The following is a 23883-nucleotide window of genomic DNA, read 5'->3' as shown; positions in this document are numbered from 1 at the left end:
TACCAGCAAGTAGCAAGTTTGACATTAAGCGTAGTGACTACTACTAGCTTTTATATATATATATATATATATATATATATATATATATATATATATATATATATATATAAAAGGCTAGTTTTAAAATATTTTAAAAAATTTAGAAGAAAAATGAAAAAAACTACTAGCAAAAATATGATGAACCAATCATAAATAAGAAATAGTCTTTCAAAAATAAAAATAAGATAATTGTAAAACATTATAAATATAATGTAATTTTTTTACAAGGTGGCCAAACTAATTGTAAAAAATGAGATGAAAACATAATCTCTACCTATATAGGCAAAACTAATAAATATATTGATTATATTCTAATCAATCAAATATTAATACAGTAATTCATTAAAAAAATACATCAACAACATCGAAACAAGCCAAAAAGGGACATTTTCCATAACTAAACGTTCAGACCTTGACTTAAAATTAAACCGAACATAAAGTTATTTGGCCGCATAGAAAGAAATACTTACTCACAGTAAAACTATGGTAATCGATTGATCTCCTCGCAAATGGGGCTTAATCAGGAAGGGCCAAAATGACATAAACCAAATAGTCAGTCGGCTGGATAGCCATTTCGAAATACGTATACGTATTAGCTGAATATGCTATATTACTTATGGGCGGTTACTAGACTTTCCTTCCAAGAAGTCGGCCAAGAAGATTCACGTTTCGAGCCTGATGTTCACTGCCATTTTCATTCAGGTAAGAAGAATCTCTTTCTGTGTTTTGGAAATCTGAATGACCGTGGGAAAGCTTGGAAACCCTGTTTTGGGGCTTAGCTGTTGTGAGTTAGATGGAATAAATTTTGGGTATGCCACTGAATGGAGAAGTATTGGTGACTTCTTTTCGGCAGTATTGTGTAATTTTAGTTTATAATGGCTGTGCCGTCAGCAATCAATGAAAAAGGTGGAGACTTTGGTTTCGTGTTTGCATCTACGCAAGAGATTTTTTTGAATGATTGATATGAGGGACAATCTATTTTCCAAATTTTTTACATTGTAAAAACCGAACTCAGAATTGAGAAAAGGATGATTTAAAATAATGGGGTCGTTCTCTCTAGCACTTTCACTATGTTTATAAGGAATTGATTAGCAGAGGGCTAATTTGAACAGGCATTTCTATTTTCCCACAGATTGTTATTGCTGTTCATAAACAGTAGATGGGTTTTTGAGAAGTGTTGATTTGGCAACACTGCAATTGGTTTTTGAATTCTTCTTGTGGCCATCTTCTTTAGATCTTATACTTCAGATCCCACATGGTGCTTGACATTCCTTTTGAAATACCTGGGAACAATTTTGGGCATGCTAGGCAGGCGCCCTCGCACATTGCACCCTGTGGGTGTGGTGCCTGCCTCCTTGAGATCCTTGGTGTCTGATTCTCAACGGGCCAGACTGTTGAGCCGGTTGTTCTTCTGTAGATTCCTAGGTGGGGTTTTAGTTCTCACGTTTATCTTATTCCGAGCAGTTACCACTGGCCAATTCTACGCACCTCGACCCAGCATAATGCCCAACCCTAAACTGGATTCTCAGAAACGATTAGTTCTTATGACCCTTGAGTACAAGAAATCTACATTCAGTGGCAATGGTGTCTATGCGCAATCCATAGCAAGATCTCTGGCCAAGAGGGGAATTCATGTCTTGGTGGTAAGTGCAAAGCCAACAAACAAGACCATTAATCCAAACAACGGTGAGGTTACCATGCAGGAAATAGTACAAGAGACTGAATTAAGGATGTACGAAATAGATGTGGAAGTAGAGGGATCTAGATGGGGAAGATTGGACTGGAAAAGTCCATGGGGTGATTTTGCAGATGGCATCACAGAAAATGTTGTCAAAATGGTTGTTGAATTCAATCCATCATGGATTTTGGTTGTAGATTGGTCTGCACTTCCTGCATATTTACGCCTCAGGGAGTCTACAGGGACCCAGCTATGTCCAATGGCTTTCCTGAACTTCCGCATATATTATATATCAGAATATAAGGGCAATGAGGGGATAAAGGAGAAGGATTTCTACAGGGATATGGAGTCAAAGGCTGTGTCACTAGCCTCTGCTATCGCTGCATTGAGTTCTAGAGATGCTCACATACTCTCAACAGAGCTAGGATCTGGCATTTCTCCAGGTGTTTTGCCTAAGCCCCTGTTTCCTCCTCTTCGAGAAGACATCCGGTCATTGGCTGTGTCGACATTGAAGAGTTCAGGAGAATGGAAGAAGGGAAGAAAGTATATTTCTTGCTGCGTCCGCCTTTCTCCAGAGAAAAATGCCGATCTTTTTGCTTCTATTGTTGAATCTCTTGCAGGCTTTATGGAAGATCAAGGCATTTTACCCTTTCTATGTGGTGGAGCTCATGGTGGTGGAGAGTATGCAGAGAGTATTAAACAGAGGGTGAGGGTTGCATTTCCAAAAGCAGTGATTTATGAAGGTTTTATGGGTCCAACTCAGCTTGCCGATGTTTTTTCTCAAACGCTATTGAATGTACATCCCTGCATTTATGATGCATATGGAATGACCATAGTGGAAGCAGCTGCTTTTGAAACTCCTTCAATTGTGCACATTGGCTCAGGTGGTGCAGTTGGAGCTGCAGAGTTTTTGGTTCCTGAGAAAGGACAAGTTTTTGGTTTAGATTTGTGTGCTCCTATAGAAACAATATCCAGTGAGATAAAGGGGTTGATTATTGATGATTTGAAGCTAACCCAGACTGGTAGGGAAGCAGGCTTACGGAGCCTTTCGTGGGATGAAGATGCCAATGCAGGGCAACTCCTGAAAATTATGGAGAGTTCCTCTGGCGCAACTAAATCAGATAATGAACTCCAAAGTTTGGAAGACTACAAGCACAAATAAAAGGTAAGGATTCATTCTGTCAAATCTTCTCCATAATTCTAAAAATTAAAGTCTTGAAATATCCATTATTTCACTTCAAAGCATTAATAGCACATTGTTGGTCACAAGACTCTTCTCTAGTTTTTACTGTAGTTATGCAGAAGTTTTCTCAAACTGAACAAATGCCCTTTTCTTTTGCTTTTGCTATTTGTGTGCCAGTCAGTGTGCTTCTCCATCTGCGTGATATTGAATCTCAGTAAGTTTTAACAGAGAAGTGTCACTGAATTCCGATTCATTCAAATACGAAATCTGATGTAATATAGTAATGCAGTCAGTTACAGTGAACAATTAATCTCTCTTTTGGCTTCCAATTTGGATACTATTAGAAAAAAGACTGCAGGGTGCATCCTCTTGCTGGTCTTTACCATTTCGTCGACTATATGCTATATATGATTCTTATCTTTTCAAGAATCAATTTGCATCCATCATGAATGCTTGCCCAGCTTCTTTCTAGGTAAGAATCGTTATAGAATATATGTATGCATATCCTACCCAGCACATTTTATAGGCTGGATGTGCCTACATTGCATTTGCAAAAACTCTGCTCTATACAAGGACCTTTGCCTTTTGAATTTTGAAGACCTATGATGGTTTTGGACACATCTCCAATTTCTGAACCAGGATACACGCTCTCATGATTCACAGAGAACTATGATGGCCCGGTCATTATAACAAATCCAGTCTGTCATTTCATTTAGCAGGCATGTTTTAATTATTTATATGGTTTACATTAGGTGGGCTAAATTTCTCACATCTGATTTTAATTGACGAAAAGAATGTTCACAACCATTCTTTGTGGATTGCAATTGGTGGATACACTCACCCACTTCTGACAGGAGTTATGTAAGGATGTAGACTTTTGAGGCATTTGGTGTTGTTGACTACAGATCTATTTCGTCAATTGAAGGCAGTATCAGTTGTCTATCGAAGATAACTATGGTATTTTCCTTGCTAAACAGAAATTTCAAATCGTATCACATGTTGCCGCTAATAAATATTTGGCAATTTTCAGATACTGAATCTATTTTGAATCTAAAAAGTGGTTACATGTTTTATTTTTGATGAGTATTAGTATGGACACTTTTCAATCAACCTTGTAACTACCTATTTTTCAAGGATTTAGGAACTATATAAGGCTTCAAGGCAAGTTGGAAGGCGTTAATTCTGATCTTTTGATTTTTTCCACATTAGCACGACACATCTTTTTAAACTACAGTTGCTGGTTTTTTTGGGGCCTTATTATGGAAATTAAAATTTTATCCTCTGGTTTTAGGGGTCATCGAGCCCTTTGGGGCTTGAACCTGGGTGGTTTGCAACTTCACAATTCGATACTCTGTCTCAATTGGTGCACCCTAGCTGTGGCACAGGGTATAGTTGGTGGCATGGGACTATTTTATATCAATACGTATTGATTCCCTTAGCCTATTGACATGCAGGACCAGTTTGGTGTTTGATGTGATTATGTTAATTAATTTTAAGAACTTAAGACTGAAAGCAACGTACAAAGATCCTCTTACAGAGTAATTTTGTATGGATTAACAAATTGCTCTGTCCTGAAGAATAATGATCAAATGTACTTCCTATAATGATTTCAGTCAAATTGTCACAACAAAATCTGTTACCTTGAGCTGTGCTTTTTCCTTCAATGTTATCTATCAATTGTTACAGTTTTTCATGCTTCCATGTATTCTTTCCAGTTGAGAATCATTATAGAATATATGTATTCATATCCTACCCAGCACACTTTATAGGCTGGATGTGCCTACATTGATGCATACACTTCTTGAATAGATGATCCATGGAGATGGCTTTGCTTGAGTGGTTGGGATTTGGCTCAATAACTGGTTCTAGATGTTCTTGCATAATTCATGCAAGTGTTTTGAGATCTGGGTAAGGCAGATACTTTCAACTAGAATGCAGAGCTTGAGAAATTGTAACTTATACTGTATTGTGATTGAGACAGGTTGTAGACATCTTATTTTAAGATAGGAGTGATGATTCCCTTTCTGTGTTTTTCCAAGTTCAGAGAATAGAGATTATGAAGGCATGAGTTAAAAACCAAAAAGAAAAAGGTTTCTGAAGGGTTCTGTTGAATCAATTCATTGGATTTTGTGGGATTGTTTCTTCATCATCTTTCTTTAGTTCATTTATTGCGAACTTGCTTTTGATGCATGGGAACCATAAATGTTTCTAGCCCACTTTGGACTTAAAAAATATGTAAACTGAACACTTTATAGAAAAAAAGGTAAGCTATAACAAAGATAAATGAAATATACGAACTTCTAGCATATACTATGGGATCTTACATGGTAGTGGGACTGAATTATTTATATATCCCAAAAAAGATCAAAATGGAATTGAAACTAATCAAATGTGCAATATATGCTTTTAGTTATTAAAGGTAGCAAAACAAGGGTGCAGACTCTTACAAACACAGATCAAAATGGCCAGTCACAACAAGGTCATGAACAGATCATTAACAACACATTAGCAGGATTCCTAATAACCTACATTGAGAGTGGGTCGAATGAGTATTTCTACGCCTTTGGACAACTGTCCAAGCAACACTATTACCAGGATCCCCATCAGAAGGGGGAACAAGCAATGGAATTCGTATTGTGAGATTGTCAACACAAGGGGTAGATTGTTGACAAGGCTGCACATTGTTCACTGATGATGAAGATTGATGCCAATCAAGAGTAGTAGATGGAGAAGGGTCCACATTACTAAAGGGGGCTGCACTAGCAGCAAGAGGTGGAGTAGGACCCAAAAGGATTGGGGATGGTAGATTTGTAGCAGGTGCACCATCCAAAGCCAAGTCATCATTAGCTTGTGAAGTAGAGAGATAGAGATAGTTGGGGGGGGGGGGGGGTGGCTCGGGAGGCAATCACTTCCACCAAGTGACAATGCACTTATGGGCAAGTATTACCTCAACAAGCACTAATGTCAATATCCACTCCATTCATAAGCCACAATAGACGAATGCCGCCTCAACACAACAAGCACTAATATCAACATCCACTACATTCATAGGTGCCAAAACCCCTGCACTAGGGGGTGAAGCAAAGAAGAGATGTCCAGCTACCGCAAACATCAATGCTAGACATGACTAGTGCAATAGAGGGGTGATGCCTTAATTGCTATTAAATGTAGATGGTTCAAAAATTAAATGGTTCCTTAATTGCTATTAAACATAGATGGTTAAAAAATTACATGGTTTGTATATCATGGTAAACACACACTTTTAGTTGTAGGTCCTCTTGAGAAGTGAAATCTAAAACTAGCAATCACACCTTGGTTTGCATTGGATGCACTGAAGAGGTGTGGAAGGTTAATTAGTGTAGATTTTGGTGTATATACATGTTATGCATGAGTTCAATTGGTAGAAAGAGATGTTGAGGTAGATGGAGAGATACATGGTAGAACTTGTTTACATGAAGGATTCATTGTAAGTGTGTGATTGTTCATTGTAATTCACTTAATATCTTCAAAATATCATATCATCCAAACCTAGTCTTTGCAATAAGGTAATGCTCCATATTTTAGTTAGACTATAAAGAACCATTGAAAGAAAACTTGATTCCTACAAATTGAATAAATCTTATCCATGCTAAACCTCTTAGTTAGCATTTTAGGTGCACAAACTTACAATTTAAATATGTTCCCCCTTTTTAGTCTAAGAGAAAATAGAATTGGTTTATGAGAGGGAGCAATTTAAAAATTCCCCAACATTACAACCAAACTTTGTAGAGAACACTACAATAAGTTAATCAAAAAGTTGATTGCAAAAATATATCCATAAGGCTTATGCAATCTAACAATCCAATTGCAATTTTCCTATTAATGGGTTTCTCTGGGTAAACCCATAAGTAAAGGATTGTAAAATTATTGCTTGGATCAAACCAAAAGAAGAATGGATCAAAGTAAACTTTGATGAAGCATTGAAGGGAAACTAGGTTTGTCAGGGGTAGGATATTTAGTATGGGATTGGACTAGGAGTGTTGCGGTCATGGGAGCCAGAAGTTGTTGGAAGGATCAAACAATGAGGCAAAAGTACTTGAAACATTGTTGGCTATCAAATTGGCGAAAACATCATCCATTTTAAATTTACATTTGGAGGGAAATTTGTTGACAATCATCAATGCAATTATCAAAGGTCAGACGTTAGCTTGGAAATAGAATAAATATATAATAGCCATTAGAAATGTTTTAATGACATCTAAAGAATTCAAAGTTTCACACATGATGAATGACAACTCCATGGTGGACTGCTTGTCCAAGTTGCATTCACATTAAATGCATGTCAGATGGATGACTTGTGGGAGCATTCTTGAGATTTATAGCGAGCTCAAGCCTCTAGATTAACTATACACCATCACACACTTGATATATCATGACAAATAATGCTTGGTAACTGTGAAGGGCTTGCGAGTAGGAAGTATTAACACCAATACAGTTGTGGTTTTCCATCGTTCGGAGAAATGTTGAGAAGAGAGGCAAGGGAGAAGGAAGAGCGGTTGTACAAAATGGAGAATGGAGGCTCATTTAATTTGATTACCTAAAAATTTAAACTCTCCTTTTTAGGGAAAATTCTCATAGAAGAGGTTCAAGGGCATTGTCAAAAGTAATGAACCCACTTTTTGGCAATAATAGACATATTCCTTAGGGAAGAGTACATGAGGTTTGATTAATGCTATTGCTCAAACATTTACACACCATTTTCATTCATGGTGTAGGAATTGGAATCGAGGGATGAGGGAGACGTGTTGGATAATGCAGTAGTGTGTGAGGGAAGAGTGGACTTATGGCATGAAGTCTTTCTTAACCATGGCCAAAACAAGGTGAAGGTTTTCTTGCAAATCATGGAGATTGGATTTAGTTGGGTGGGCTTGAACCACCATTATAACCATTTCTACTATGGAGTGCTTCAAGTTTTAGGGATGAAAGACACGCATAGGCACAAATTGGATGGGATGCTTTGAGAGACTTCTTGCAAGAGTAGGGGATGGAGTAGAAGGTGATCAAAACAAAGGTGTAGAAGCAAGGAAGAAAGCATTTGAAGTTTAATTTTGAAGACTATTGGGTGAGTGGTCCCCTTAAACCATGGAAGAATGGTTCAAATCTAGAATATCTAAGTTTTTTTGGTACATTGTTTCGGTGTGATATAGTATATCCATTATAAGTTTCTTATGCTCCATTAGCAATTGTCATAATGGTGGGTACCTAGGGCAATGCTCTAAGAAAAAATTTATATTTTGTAAAAGGAAGTTATGGATTGATAGTAGTAGGGTGGTTAACATGCACGTTTAGTTTTCCTAGATCCGAACTCTTCACTTGTTGGCCACATGGTGGTGGTGCTAGTGTTGTTGACTATGTTCTCTCTATTGCCTCCTCCATCCCTCTCATTTTCCACTTTACCATATCTTGCCTTCCTCTAGCTGACCATGCCCTCCTTAGCATCACCCTTTGGGGACCCCTGACATCTTCTTCCCCTTGCTTATTTGCTTCTTGCTCCCCTCTTCCCTTCCCCCATGGTCATGCTTCTTTTCGCTTCTCTGATGGTGAAGCAGAGCTCTTCATCCATCACTTCAAATGACTTCTCCCTCAAGATCCGTTCTCCAACTCCGGGGACGTCACCTCCTTGTTCCACTCACTTGCGTCCACCTTGTGGGAGTCTGCCCTTCTCTCCATTCCCCACTGCACCTCATCGCTCACCCCTCACCCCACTCGCAGGTCTTGCCCCATGAACTAGTGGTTTGATGAGGATTGCAAATTCTTTCATCACATGCTTTACTTTTCTCCATCCACTACTTCTTCCTCCTCTTCGTCTCAGTTGAGGATCGACTACTGTCTCTTTCTTCACCATAAGAAATGGAAGTTCACTTTACTACAGTGTAAGTCTCTTTGTGCCATGTTCTTCCAGTCTCCAAAGCTCTTTTGGCGCACCATGTTTCCTTGCCCAGCCCCCACTCCCTCTACTCTGGACCTTCACTCCTTTGCCTCCCACACCTCCACCCTCTATGATATTCCTGGCTAGCCCCCTCTCCATCTCATCCTCTCCCCCACCCATTGTCACCTCTTCTCCTTTTCCCACATTTGTGAGGCAGTTAGAGTTATGAACAGTAGCAACACTCTAGATGAGGAAGGATTTCAAGTAGAATTTTTCGAGTTGGGTATCTCTGTCCTAGGTCCCTTTCTTATAATGCTCTTTAATTGAGTGGTTTTCGTCAGCTTCCTTGAGTCTTGGTCACGACATATTATCTATCCGATCTATAAATTTGGGCCAACTTTTGATCCCAGAAACTACAAGACCATCATGGTTGGGCATACCTTCGCCAAACTCTATGTGACTGTGCTGAACGGTATATTGTCCAGTGAGCTCGATCACTGACATTGTTGGGCTAGAGGTCAAGCTGGGTTTCGTTCAGATTTTCAGACCACTAATCACATTGACTTTACGGGCCATCATTGAGGAGGTTTGCCACCGCTCGACAAAAGTTTATTGCTACTTTGTTGACTTCCACATAGTCGTCAACTTTGTTCTTCATGCAGCTCTCTTTCAATGTCTTAGGGATATTGGGATCTCAGAGATTCTTGTTACAACTATTATGAGGTTATATGAGTGCGTTAAGGGCAGATTTAGGATTCCACGAGGTTTCTTTGATCCTAACCACAACACTATCGAGGTGAAATAGGGTTGTCCTCTCTCCCCCACTCTTTTTGGCATCTACATCGATGAGCTTGAGGCATTTGTCCATGATTGCACGCTCCTTGGTGATGGTTGTTATTTACATCAGGTATTGATCTCTATTCTCCTATTTGTTGATGATGTGATTCTCCTAGCATCTTCTCCCAATGGTCTTCAATGGCTCCTTGATGGCTTGGCCTCTTTCTGTGACTCACATGAGCTAGTTGTAAATCTGGGCAAGACTTGAGTTATGGTCTTCAATTGTTTGAGGACATCTCATCTCCATTTTTACTTCCAGGGTACCGAGATCGAGATTGCATCTTCATATACTTGGGGGTTAAGTTTTCTGGACCTTGATTTAGCCTGAAACTAGCCCAGAGTCAACAAGGGGCTCGACTCCCTTGCTATTCTTGAGCGATAGTGCTTTCGACACCACTTCTAGGACACCACGACTAAGATGTCTCTTCTTGACTCCTTGGTCAAGCCAATTGTCCTCTATGGTTCTACTATTTGGGGCCCCTCCCTCTTGGAGTCTGATTGGGCCTCTGTTGAGAGAGTCCAAGCTCTTTTTCTTCGACGCATTATCAGATGTCATCGGTTCACACCACACAACATCATTCTGGCTGAGTTTGGTGCTCATCCTTTTAGATTGGGGACCATCTTTGATTTAGTTTCGCTTCTTCACCAGGTCCAGAGCTTTGTTGATTGCTTCGGTGATCATCACAGATATTCCTACTTGGCATACTATTCTTCTATGGAGATTGCAGGTTCAGACTCTAGTCACTGGTCTCATTGTTGGTACACCCAGGTCTTTGCTCTCTTGGGTTTGATTGGTATTAGCTTGGATCGTCTTCCCCCCCTTCTAGTTTTCTTTGGACGCTCCAACCCATCTTCTTCCACCTCAACGAGAGTTGAATGAGCATGTTAGATTTGACATCTACAGACAGTATGTTCTCATGACCTGGAAGAATACCCCAGGGGGACTCCATCCACACATGGCCTTTTATGTTGAACACTTTCTTGATATCCAAGACAAGATCATCTTACGTCCCTGGTACCTCACTCGTCGTTGGACTCATGCTCTTCGCATCTCCTTGGGATCTTTTAGGGTGGGATCTCACTAGCTATGTATTCAAATTGATCACCAGATTGATAGGGATGACAAGATCTGTCAGCTTTGTCACCTCGGGAGGTCAAGACCGAGTCTCACTTTTTTTGTTGTTGTCCCATTTATTATGAAATTTGAGGGAGATTCTACTGTTTGTTCAGAGAGTGTCGGTCTCTTCCCTCATTCTTCTGATATATTGACCGACATTGTCTTGCACTCTACCTTCAGGAGACCATGTAGCTTCGTGAACACACTATACAGCTCCAGCTTTGCTCGACATCGACCCCTATGCAACTCATCACCTCTTTCTTTAGTCCTACAGTTCTCGCTTGAGGATCGAAGCGACCTCTCTACACTATCTTAGCTCACACCAGATCTGTGAGACCTCGCAGAGATTACAGTTGGCAACGTACCTCTAGTAGACCTTAGAGGCGACCTTCCAGAGTATCTGATTGCCCTAATGTCCACTTTTCTGTTCTAGACTACTTCTCGCCTGTGAGAAATTCTTAGCTGTTGTTATTTCTTTTTCTTGGTTCTTTTGTTGTTTTGCTTTCACGTTCTTTCTGCGAACATTGTTTGGTGCTCCCCTTGTTGGTGTGTGCCCTTTGTACCGTTTCCAGTCCCTTAGACCCTCATTGCTCTCTTGTTGGACATTAATAAATTTATCTTATCTTATCTTAATCGGAATGCAAAGAATCAAAGATTGTAAAGAAATGCATCATGTACTCTATTGCCTATTTTTAGTTGCAACTTTTATTCTATGAAGCCCATTTCATCAATGGGGATGTATCTTATGCACTTCAACTCTTCTTGGAATGTTATCAATGTTTGTCCTTGCAGTGACTACATTTTTTAAATAGGAAAACAAAGAATTAGAATTATAGTTGATGCATGCATATTGAATGCATCAACTCTTGTAGTAGCTAATGTGAGCAATTGACATTTCATTGTTGCAGTGTCTTACTTTTGAGTATGCATCTCTTATGGAAGTGAATATGCAGGATTACCTATACCATTGTTCTTGAATAATCTTGTGCAATGGTTTAGTAGAGGGACATTTCCTATAATTTGCAAGTCTTGTGAGAACTAGTTTGTTTTGATGAAATCTATAGCTTGGAATCTCAAAGTTGGATCACATGCTTTCATCTTGATTGCACGCTTTCTCATGTTAATGAATTGTGTCACAATGTCTTGCAAATGTTGCGGCACTGCAATTTGATCATGTTTGTTGCTACTATTAAATTCATGCCTCCCAATCATCTTGAGTTCATTCAAGCTAACATTAACTAAGGGCCTTGTTTGCATAACCATCTATCAATCATTCATCTCTATTGAGTTCTCGTGTTCAGGGCATTGTCACTCCTTTCTTCTTCTTCCGAGCTTGCTTACTCCCAGGAGTGTTGCGATTGATGCACCATATGTCATATTTGATTCAATTCAATTGCTTCCAATATGTGATTTTCAAATAAGAGTATCTCACTCCAACGAAATGTCTGAAATTTATCCAACTCCTTTGTGATGGTGTAGAACATCGGGCTGCGTGTGTGCGTGCGCGCGTGCACGTGTGTGTGTGTGTGTGTGTGTGTGTGTGTGTGTGTGTGTGTGTGTGTGTGTTTAGGAATGTGAAAGGTTGATTGCAACTGATAATGTATGATTTTTAGAGCACATGACATGGTTCTTGTGCTCCTATATCACACCATGCCACTGTATTTGTTATGCATTTTTAATATACCACAACACCTAGACGATCTTCTTTTTGGGGTAGTAGATATTCTTTTTAACATATTACTACAAATCTCAGATGTTCTCTATGCATTGGCTGCATACTTGAAGATGTACTTTAGAACAAATGCTCATGAGACAATGAACCAACAATCTATGTTGGTTCTCCATATCGATATCACTTATGGGGTTATGGATGTTTATCTTTCATCATTTCTTCTAAGTTCATATTTTTTCTACCCTATATGATCACTTGACAAGGTAGACAAATCTTGTTCTCTCCATGGAGCTTTGTATCGACCCTCTAGTTTTTGGCCCTTCTTTAAAGAACATGCCCCCTCTTTGAATTTTGTGTTCCTTTAGACATGATTAACTATTTACAATCATGGGAAGGATATATAACAAAGATGAAGCTATGTTTAGCAAGGAGGGATCATTTAGTAGGGAGTGAAAAATAAGTTGTTTTTGGGTCATGCATTAGAAGGGTTCCAACGACTGATGTATTCAATAGGTGTTAAGGGGGTGTGGGGGGAGGGGGTGCTTTGTGAATGAGTACAATAAAAACTTAACAATTCTATCACAAATCTTAAGTAATCCAACCAAACATTAGGATAAAATAAGGCAATGATTCTATACATACATGGAAACAAAATTTACATGGAAAACCCAAGATGGGAAAAATCATAGTGAGAAATGTACTCACTATATGCAAATATACGATTACAATATTTTAGGCCCAAAGCCAAGGAACTCATTGTTCCTACCATTTTAGGCACACTACCAAGGATTTTAATAGTCTTTGATAAAACAATAGATATATAGATTTCCAAAAAAAAAAAACATTGATCTCACAATAAACAAGAAACTAAATCTCTTGATTCATTGTAGTAAGCTTTATGTCTGATTCAACAATATGCACCTTAGTTTTGTCTTATTCGCACATAATTGCATAGAAACATGATTAACACAATTTTCGCAATTACCTCACATACATTCATGCTCATTTCAACCTTTTCCATCAAAATATATAGAGATTTTTTCATAAGATATATGAAAAATGTCAACCATAAAGATATAAGCATTATTAATCCAAACACACCACATTGAACAAAGACACGCAATGCAGTCCACCCAAATAGACAAAGGGGACCCAAATATATCATAAAAGTCCAAATTATAATGTAATCAATCTGGTGGTGCAATTAAATATTACTAATCACACTTTACTTAAGTCTACTTAGGCTAATGCATTTGCATGTTAGTTGTCATGTAGACACATAGGAGTTCCAACTTGACATTGCCCTTTGCGTGATCCTATTCAACTTTGTTAGTGATCTACTTTACACCCATGGCTGATCCCCTCCTATCACTAAACCCTTTCTGTTTCACCATGCGATCCAGGTCGACCTCCAGCTTCATGAGATCTGCCATCCGGTTCACAAGATCCAGATTTGTGACTTGCCAACACCCCATCTACATCATTAACACCCTTGTCTTCACATTGACATTGCCATGAGACTATCTACAGTGCAACTTATATGCACCCGTTTTCAATGAAAATATGTTGTTTTTAGTCTATTTAAAACTTGAAACGAGTGCATATAAGTTGTCCTGTATCCACTAGCGATTGCCACAACCTGATCTGAGTTCATTGCATCCAATCCGACTTGGAGCATAGACATTTGATCCGATATCAAATCGATGATCATGGTAGTGTTTTTCCAATAAAGAGCCTGATATGTCACATTGGCATTTAATGCCAACATATGAGTTGCGTCCTTACAACGCCTCAAATCCTTAATTGGTCAAAGTGGTATCAATTTGATTTGACATCTATTCTTTTGTTTGTTGAAAAGATCGGCTTTGGATCGAGATACATCTTCCCCAATCTTCCTTTCCATTGCAATCTGCAATGTGATTGTTTGGCACGAGATCAAAGCCCCACTCTTGCTAGTTCAACAACTCAACATTGCATTGCAAGGACATGGACTATGAACCACCACACCACTGAGCATAGCTACAATTCGCCCCATCAAAAAGCATTGCCATTTGACATTTCTTTTTGTCTGATCTGACATAGCACATCAACTCCACAGTGCCCTATCACAAATCTGGTAAAAAATAATAATATTTGTTTGCATTTCAACATATTTTTCAAGGAATAAATTTGACGATTATTTGGATGTCACTCGAGGTAATTTTCATTTGGTATTGATGTCCACAAGTTTGTCAAATTTTATCTTTTTTCCTCCATCAATAATTTACTACATTTAGTTTGATAACTGTATGACCTTTCAATTTTTATTTTGCTTCGACAACTATTTAACAGTCAAATTTAGTCACACAAATTTTCTAACATAAGCGAATGGCTGAATTTGCACCCCTCACCATATTCAGTTTGGATTCGGTAGCCTGCCTTTGGGAGGCCATAACTTGGTCATTTAGGCTCTGAATTGGGTGCAAATTATTATTTTGATTTTGCCTAGAATCTCTTGAATTTTCTATTGGTGTAACAATTTTTTGGTTGTGGTGGATGATTTTGTTAGAGTAATTAGATATTTCCTAATTAACTCTAGTTGCGTAAGCTAAACTTTAGGCATCTAATAATTAATTTCTTTTATTAATTATTATGATGCAACCTAGGTTATACTTTTTTAGGGTTTCAATCTTCTTTATAAGGATGATCTGTCATTGTAAACGTTAATTCACTTTTGATAATAACAATCTCATTTTTGCTCATCAAGAATGTCTCATCTATGGCTCTAACAATTCCTGCCTCCATAGCTTTTTGCCTCTCTCTTCTGTAACAGGTGTTTGCATGCAGGTGATTCTTGGGAGCTGTAAGTTTGATCTTTCATCAACTTCAACATGGTATTAAAGCTCTAGAGCTTCATGCCCCTGCTTTGTTCATGAGAGATTTGGCATTGGATCTGACATTGGTTTTTAGATCTGAGCTTTCAACGTTTTTTATTAGATTTGGGGTGGTTGGGGGCGGGGGGGGGGGGGGGGGGGGGGGGGGAGGAGATCACTTATTTTCAAGGCACTTTGAGCAAAAATGGACATCACCGTTGAGCTTAGAGCACTCGAAAACCCCCATTTCCATATGAAATATGTCTCGTTTAGATGCTGTTGAAATTTGAGGCAAAATTGTTTTTGTTCTCAGGCCGTTTTGACTTAGGCACACAAATCAAGGTGACTAATTTTATTATTATTTTTATCAAAACATTATCAAATGTTTTACTACTTATTTGTTTGGGAGAAGCACATTTTTTTGGGTGTGTGCATTTGGTTTTTGGGCCTTGAGCCCTGTACCCACACTTGGAAAGCTCTCCTAGCTTTGGAGGCTCACATAGCCCAAGTAGGCCCACTATCTGTAGTAAAGATGATACATGTTTTTGCATTTTATTGGAAGATTGTGCTGCTTTGACTGTGCAACACTCTTCCTCCCATCTCTCAAGTCCATTATGGCCAAACCATACTCCAGCCCTGCACTCGGTTCCCATTGCAAGGGTCTCATCCATGCACGTAAATTGGTCCTCCATTGGTTCTTGTCATCTGTGCGGTTTCCTTGCTCTTCAAAGCTTCTTGTTTTGGCAGGTTTGGGAAACTCTATGTTTAGAGAGGTATTTATGGCACCAAATTTGATAATTAGGCAGTTTAAGCAGTTAGAAGGGTGAGCACAATGTTTTTTGGTTGGGTGAAGCACTTTGGATAGCATGGTTCTTGGAGACCACCACTCTGCCTCACACAGTCCTCATCTGCCCTCTCCTCCCAAATGACGGTTTTTGATGTTACTTGGTGGTTTTGTTGGCCCCTCATCTTTGTTTGCGACAATCTACATGGAGAATACAATTTATGTAAAGTTTGGGTAGGTGTTCATGTTTGATCCATGGTTTTACTGCTTGCCATGGATATTTGTTGATTCGTGTGGTGCTTTGGCCATTTTTTGGTAGTTTTTATATTGGAGGGTGCGCTTTAACTTTGGAGGGCCTCTATCTCATCAGCTCTCCGCCTTGGCCACGACGCCTCCAACTAGCTTTCTGTTTTGCATGATTGGTGGTGGGTTAAAGGAATTACTGGCGGATCTGAACTTGGGACGCATTTTGTGACTGGGGATCCTACACGGATATCATTTGGTCTTGTTCAATGACTTTTGATTCCCTTATCATGTATGAAAATGCCTTCTATCACAGATGCAAGTTTTATCGAAGAACCTTCAAAGAGATTAGAAAAAGATTTTTCAAATAAGGAAGGGAGTGTTTTGACCTTCTATGGGACCTTTAGTCATGAATCTCTTGTTGCAGCTATGTGTCTAGATAGCAAGGAAGATCACATGGGCTATTAACGCTCTGTGACTTGCGTCATTTTTTGGTAACTTCCATAGTCCGATTTTGCCGCCTTCCATCTTGTCTAGACTCCACGCTATAAGGGCTTTCCTAAGAATGTGCTTGGGGACTCCATGTTGGTGGCATTTTTCTCCAAGATTAATGGTTTGAGCACTCCATGCATTTCTGGCCATTTTTAAAGCTGATTTAGCAGATTTTTTTGGCAAATTTGGCTGCACTTTTGTATTTAGAGTGGCCTCACCAAGTATTGGTGGTAGCTCATCAATTTTTGGATTGGGCACAAACTTCTTGGGCCCCACGTCCTTCCTCCTTCCTCCATGTGGATTTTCTCTTTCATCGAGCTTTTTGGTGAATTTGTTGCAGTTTATGGTGTCAAAGGTTTTTAAAAAAATAAAACTTTTTTTTGGCACATATTGCTTTTGGCCACCAGATTTTTCTTCCGACATCGGCCCTTTGTCCGGCATTGTGTTTCCGGCAGTCGGATATTTTTGCCGAAAGGAGTCATTTTATGGCTTTTTTTGCCTTGATGGCCGTTTGACCGTCAAATTTGGGCTCATCACTTGTTGACGTCAGTGCCACATCTGCACTGCATCACCACTTCCAGTCACCTCCTCAGCCTCTGCTTGGACCTACCTTCGCTTTTTTGCTCATATCTCGAGCATATGGACTCCGTTTTTTGCAAACAAGATATTGACGGAAAGCTGGCTTCAAGCTTGTTACAGTGGTACAAATTATTTTCAGTTTTGATGTTGTTTTGATGGTTTTTTCTACTATCAAAGTCTAGAGTTTCTTTTTGCACTTCGGGAGGCATATCTTTAGCATCCGATCTCTGATTTGGGAATCCTTTATATTGTTGGAAAGCTCTTTTCGAGCTCTTTCCAGTGATGCCGGTTGTTTTTCTAGATTATGCTCCAGGCACATTCTATTCCATCTTTTGCATTTTTGCAATCTGGTGGATAACTTGGTTGTTTTAGGTCCGAGGATTGATTTCTTTGCTTCAGATGATTCGTCATGACTTTTACTATCTTTTGTATTAGTCTTATGTCTCTTATGATCTATTCAGACATCATTTGTATGCACTTTTGCAAACACATTGAGATAAAGTGCCATACTACATCTGTATTTTCGTTTCAGTTGTTTGCCTTGTTTTGCCTTCTCATTTGAGCAATGTCATATGAGGACACTCATGCAGCTTATTGTATTCTTGGGATTTACTATGTCTTGTGCCTTATTCCACATGCACTACTTTGATAAAGTGCCATGGGGGGGTTGATGTTTTGCTTTTGTTTGCCATCTTCCTTTATCCAGTGAGTGTCCCCTCTGTAAGATTAGCCCCATGACGTGTCTAAGATTGATCACCTTAGTACACACATATGTACTCTTTTGTGCATCTTGATTGTGGTTCCTTGAATTACAGTTCTTTTGGCCCACTTTTCCAGTTGCCTATCACCTCACCCTTGTCTGCATTGGGGGGGTTCTTCTATTGTTTCACATGCTTCCTTGGTTCGATTGATCAACTCTTCAAGCCATGGTGTTTCATTCCATCCATATTTTCGAGTTTAGTTGTTTGCCTTTGTGGGCCTCCTGATTCCATGCAGATTACAGTCTTCTTTACCTGATTAGGTTCTATTTCAATGGAGGTTCTTCAGATCAACAGTTACTTTCGATAAAGCTTTACAACTTCTACATGCTTCAATGGTGTTCTTCATGATCATCTTTTGTTCCTATCCTCTGGGACATTCCCTAGTTTGGAGGCTTCTTCAGCCCTTCACTAGTTTTTTTTAGCATGTTTTCCATCTTTTTTTGGAGTAGGGTTTTTCCCATGTGGTTTTCTCTATTTCTCTTTTCAGAGATTTTGTTATGCTTGGGTACCTCATCAGGCCTTGTTTGCCAAAAACCATATCTACTTTCAATAGTAGTTTCTAGGTTTTTAGCTACTCCCTAAGTTTATCTTAAGGGGGGTGTTAGAGTAATTAGATATTTCCTAATTAACTCTAGTTGCTTAAGCTAAACTTTAGGCATCTAATAATTAATTTCTTTTATTAATTATTATGATGCAACTTAGGATAGACTTTTTGAGGGTTTCAATCTTATTTAGAAGAATGATCTCTCATTGTAAACATTAATTCACTTTTGATAATAACAATATCCTTTTTGCTCATCAAGAATGTCTCGTCTATGGATCTGGCAATTCCTGCCTCCATAGCTTTTTGCCTCTCTTTTGTAACAGGCGTTTGCATGCAAGTGAATCTTGGAAGTTGTGGGGTTGATCTTTCATCAACTTCAACAGTTTTTTTTAAGAATTTGCAAGTTTTGGTAACTGTACCTATTCAATCTTGGTTTTTACAACTTTAGAGGCTTCATTCAGGCTCATACAAACACATTTTTAGGTGTATTTTTTAAAAAAATTGCATGATTTTTTTGGTCTACTATCTAGATCTAGTATCAATTTGGAGAAATTATAAGTGGACATAGTTCTTTTAGCATTTGGTCAAGTTTGACCTGTTTTGGCACTTGTAATTGATTAGATCCTTGAGTGATCTTGTGTTTTTATTTTGCTAAGTCTGTTATAGCTTCATATTTGTTCTTGTAATCATCGAATTGAAAGTTCACTTTGGTCCATTTTGGCAAGTGACAATTGTACACACACAAACCATAAAGTGTTAAAAACAACTATTAAGGGGGTTTATTTGCATTTTGGGTGGTGCATTGATTTTTATTTGTTTTTGATTTCATGTGTGAAGTATATCACATACATAGAAATACATTATGTTGTCATACAATTGAGTAGAGATATTTATCCATTATGGGCAAAAATAATCATCACACATTGCAGATCCATCTTAATATCTTGCCTAATCTTAATGGACTCATCCCTGAGCCAAAGACAAAGTGGAAGAGAAAAGTTTGGATGATTAAAAATTCTCAAGTTAGAGGTGTGATTTTTATGAGTCTATTTTCCATTAAACATCATCCATTCTACTCTTAAGATCAAGAATAATTATTCCTCTCACCCAGTTTGGGAACTTATTTGGGAACATTTTGGAGATCCACATATTCCTCCATTACTAGATCATCCTATAGTAGATTGTCTCATTCCACTTAATGATGCATATGATATTCCCTGTGATGATGATGTATTAGCAGAAACCACAAGACTTACATTCCATGAGAGTCTTGATGATTTAAAGCCTCCTTTGTAGTCCCTACTTCTCCAGTTGAGATTACTTCCCTACCGTTGCTTCTAATGTTTCGTGTACTATTCCAACCATAGTTGCTTGTGATTCAATGCCACAAGATATTCCTTGTGATTCAATGTAGCAAGACACTCTTTGTCTTTTGGTTAGAACTCCTTGGGATGACTTCTTGACAAATATTGTAGGCCTATTTGTGGAGTCCTACATTGTAGATTTGGGGAACATCATTTTTGATATTCATTTTCTCCTTGTCGAGGATGATCCTTCTTCAGTTGTTGCAATGAAAACTTTGGCCCACATCATTCTCTACTTTATCATTCTTTCAAATTACTAATTACTAATTACAATTTACTTAATTCTACCTTGGATAATGCACTTGCATGTTAGTTGTCATGTACACATAGGAGTTGCATTATATTTAACACATGGTGTAGGAGAAATCCACTTGCACTTAGCTTTTGTCTCACGCCTTGTTGTTTGGGAGCTCCACATTTATGTTCTATCACATTATCGTCCTCTCATTGTTGCACATATTGCACATACTTTGTTACACAATGGAGGATGATCCACCTTTAGTGGACATGTGATTACACCTTGTCTGGTCAATAGGTTCTCACTTGCATCACTCCTAGTTATCATGCATTACCTATATATTGAAGCACATCTATGATCCATTATCTATTATTTTTTTGATTATTGATCACCATTGAAACAATTCATTTGAGGGATCATATCATTTTGTCTCTTCTCATTTTTGTTATCAATTAAACTTCTAAATCTTGGCATTTCCATTCTTTGCCTTAGGCAAATTCTTAGGCAATCCATATGCACCACAACTTTCTCTAAAGAGGGTCCCAAAGCAATATATAAAAATGCATTGAGAATAGGTTACTGGTCAACCCGAAAACACTCTCTGAAGCATATAGTGCAATATAAAAAATGACACGCCATGGTAAAATCATCTTAAATCTCTTTGCTATTCCTTTAACCTATATTTGGACCCATAATACTCAAATCAAGTGCTTGCAAATAGCAAAGCCATCCAAGAGCCAACACAGATAAAAAAAAGAAGCAGCATGCACAACAACAAATCTTCACTCGTAGAGAAAGCGACCAAATGATATATGAATTAAAACAACACACAAACCATTTGACCTAGTCCAACAAATTGCACAGCTTGGAATCCATTGTAGAGAAATACAAGCATTCTTTGAGCCTGTCCAAAGCTTGCTAACACTGAACCTTACTGTCTGCCAAATACTTCATCAAATTTCTATCAAATAATTAGTTGTGGACCTACATGCATGATATTGCAATATATATAGTAACCTTTAATTAAATCTAGAACACAAGTAGTCACCGTGTCAAATCATTTTCCATTAACATCTTCAAATACCCTTTCTTGTATGTTCTTTTATGTCATACTTATTTCTCCAAATAAGACATGAACTTCCTAATTTACTATTCAAATCTTCTTCATCAATCAATGATATAGCCTAAACAACTTCTTCAAATTTTCTTCATTAAGAAATATCATAGCCTTAAATTCTTCTTAAATTATTCTTCATCATACAATATCATAGTCTCAACATATCTTCTTCCTCAATCAATGTTAGAATCTCAACAACCTTCTTCATAGCCTTAACAATCTTCCATCCTTATCAAGGTGTCATTAATGCCACAATAGAGGTTGACATAAATCGCAACACATCCTAATGCTAACAATTCTTTCAATCAAGTTTATCTGTACTTGATACATTTTTTTTAATCTAAAAGAGCTTGTGCACAAGTAATTCCCTTATGTTATCACTCGTATCAATACCAATGCTCTTTTGCATGGAGTTTTTGAATCACTTCCTCATGAAATATTATGAATAGTTCATGCAAGTAGAATGATATAGCATGGGGATTATTGATGTTGTTATCCATGTGTCGTTTGGTTAATTTGATTTGCATGAGAGCATCATTTGAAAGCTAACATTAAAGATCTAATGACTTCATGTCTATTGTACTTAATTTGGAGATTATAGTGAGAGGTCCTATTTTATTGATCATGTTTGCCAACTCATAACACTTAATCCAATATGGTCTCATGCTTCTCAATGAAGATCCAAAGTGCATTACCTCTTGAGCTAATTATTTATCATAGAGATCTTTTAGGTGTGCATGGGGGTCTTCAATTGTGCTTGGTATGTTTTCTTCCATTTTTTTAGAGAATACCATTGCAATTGTTTCATCATAATGCTACAAGATTGAAGATAAGATAATGAAACCTTGGATGCCTTTTGAATTTGTGGTCACGAAATCTTATCAAGTGTAATGTATAATGACGGGTTTTCACTTCTCTAAGTTGTGGCTACATGCGTAGCACAAATCCATTTGGGAAGAGAGTTAGAAATGACATATCAAGCAATCCTTATGTATTATAATCATTTATTGGAGACAAGTCACTTTTAAGCCAACTGATAATATTTTGTGTGGTGTCCTTGAGGTTTAGATTTGCTAATAATTTGTAGTTCATGATATTTACTTGGCATTTTCCCCATAAGTGTTGAAGTAAACGTTGTGCTAGTTTTAGTATGGTCTTCTTCATCGTGCATTTCATTATTTGGTATCATTGTCTCTTCATAATTTCAATCACGTGAAGCATGCTTGACATGTTAATTCTCATTTCGGGGATTTCTATTAAGTGTTCAACACTTATGGCAACATCATTATGATATGGTTCATATTTGACTTTTTATTTTGATGCATCTCTTATGTGGTGTCTACTTACATAATAGTCATAAGTCCTTGTCCCCATGGTCTTTGAACTAAAGGACATATAGTTCTTCTAATCTACAAGGGATTACATTTGCAATATTTTTTTCCTATATTGTGCAAAGTTGATCATGTGACGTTGTATTGGTAATGACCTCCAATAGCATGAGTTACTTGCAATAATAGGCTTGCACTAACAATGAACATTTCTTCTACTAGGATCAATCTTTATTTAACATGGAAAGTTGCTCATGTTGTTGAGGGTTGAGAATTGATGGATACCTTTCTTATCGAAGCATCTTTTGTAACTTGTATGAGTATTGGACAAATATAGAAGTGTGCCTAAGTAAGATTCCTTGCAAATAATGCATGTTTGTAGCTTAGCCAATGCGTCTGTTTGTTTCCTATATCTTTTTTATGCCTTTGCGAAGTTAGAATTTTTTGTGGATGTCATTAGTTGGCCTATATGTCATTGTACTAAGGTATGCTTATCTTGGAACATTTGGCTTTATGAGTTTGTGACATCCTTCTGTGCATTTTTTTTTTCTCATGATGTTGAGCATGACAATTTTGCCTTGCTTTTGTAGTCTTAGCGCTTCTATTTGTTTCAGAGCAATTTGGAATTTTAATAATTTCCTAACACATCTACAAGTAGTTATTTCCTCTTTATGTTGTACATAGTATGCTCAACTTCTTTCTTGACTTTTCAATTTTCTAGGTTCTATTAGTTTGGCATCAAATTGATTCTTCTTGGTGAAATGATGCATGGGATACATTTTCAAAATGTCAAGCCAAATAATTACTTATCATAATAGCAAAGGTAAAGAGAAAATATTCATGTAAGTAATTCACATATATAATTGGCAAATGCAGTGTTGAGAGAAATGAAGTATCCATAGTCATGCATTAAAAGCAACATTTGCATATTTTTACTACTGTTCTTGTTAAATGTAATCGAGATAGGTTTGTTACAAAGAAAAGATGCAAACATATTCATTTATATTATTACTTAGGGATTTCCATCCATCTTTCTATTAACAAATATTTACATATTGTATGTCATTGGAAAAAAAGATAATGAGATCAATTTCTTCATTTTTAGTGATAAATGTTTGCAACCATTCATCATTATTGTACATACTAG

At 37.8% G+C, this 23883-nt stretch overlaps 1 protein-coding gene across 4 annotated transcripts; it reads left to right on the top strand.

The window, feature by feature from the left end:
* Positions 1-497: 497 nt before the first annotated feature.
* LOC149549450 (uncharacterized) lies at positions 498-23765 on the top strand. 4 transcript variants are annotated; one of them, XM_089792829.1, is made up of 2 exons: positions 498-2882; positions 23458-23765. In XM_089792829.1, exon 1 carries the CDS (start codon positions 1341-1343, stop codon positions 2877-2879), a length of 1539 nt encoding a protein of 512 aa, XP_089648955.1. In that variant the 5' UTR covers positions 498-1340; the 3' UTR covers positions 2880-2882; positions 23458-23765. The 4 variants fall into 4 exon arrangements, with proteins under 4 accessions (XP_089648955.1, XP_089648956.1, XP_089648954.1 ...); XM_089792830.1 differs by lacking the exon at positions 23458-23765 and adding an exon at positions 4192-4543; XM_089792828.1 differs by lacking the exon at positions 23458-23765 and adding an exon at positions 4616-5046 and having other exon boundaries at positions 499-2882.
* Positions 23766-23883: the final 118 nt, after the last annotated feature.

Source organism: Cupressus sempervirens, chromosome 7, assembly GCF_028749045.1.
Source record: "Cupressus sempervirens isolate cs-2001-9-10 chromosome 7, ASM2874904v1, whole genome shotgun sequence".
Lineage (NCBI taxonomy): Eukaryota > Viridiplantae > Streptophyta > Pinopsida > Cupressales > Cupressaceae > Cupressus > Cupressus sempervirens.
This window is presented reverse-complemented; position numbering and strand designations above follow the sequence as displayed.

Excerpts from the sequence above, each read along its gene's own strand:
- LOC149549450 (XM_089792829.1), top strand. The coding sequence starts at position 1,341 with ATGCTAGGCAGGCGCCCTCGCACATTGCACCCTGTGGGTGTGGTGCCT.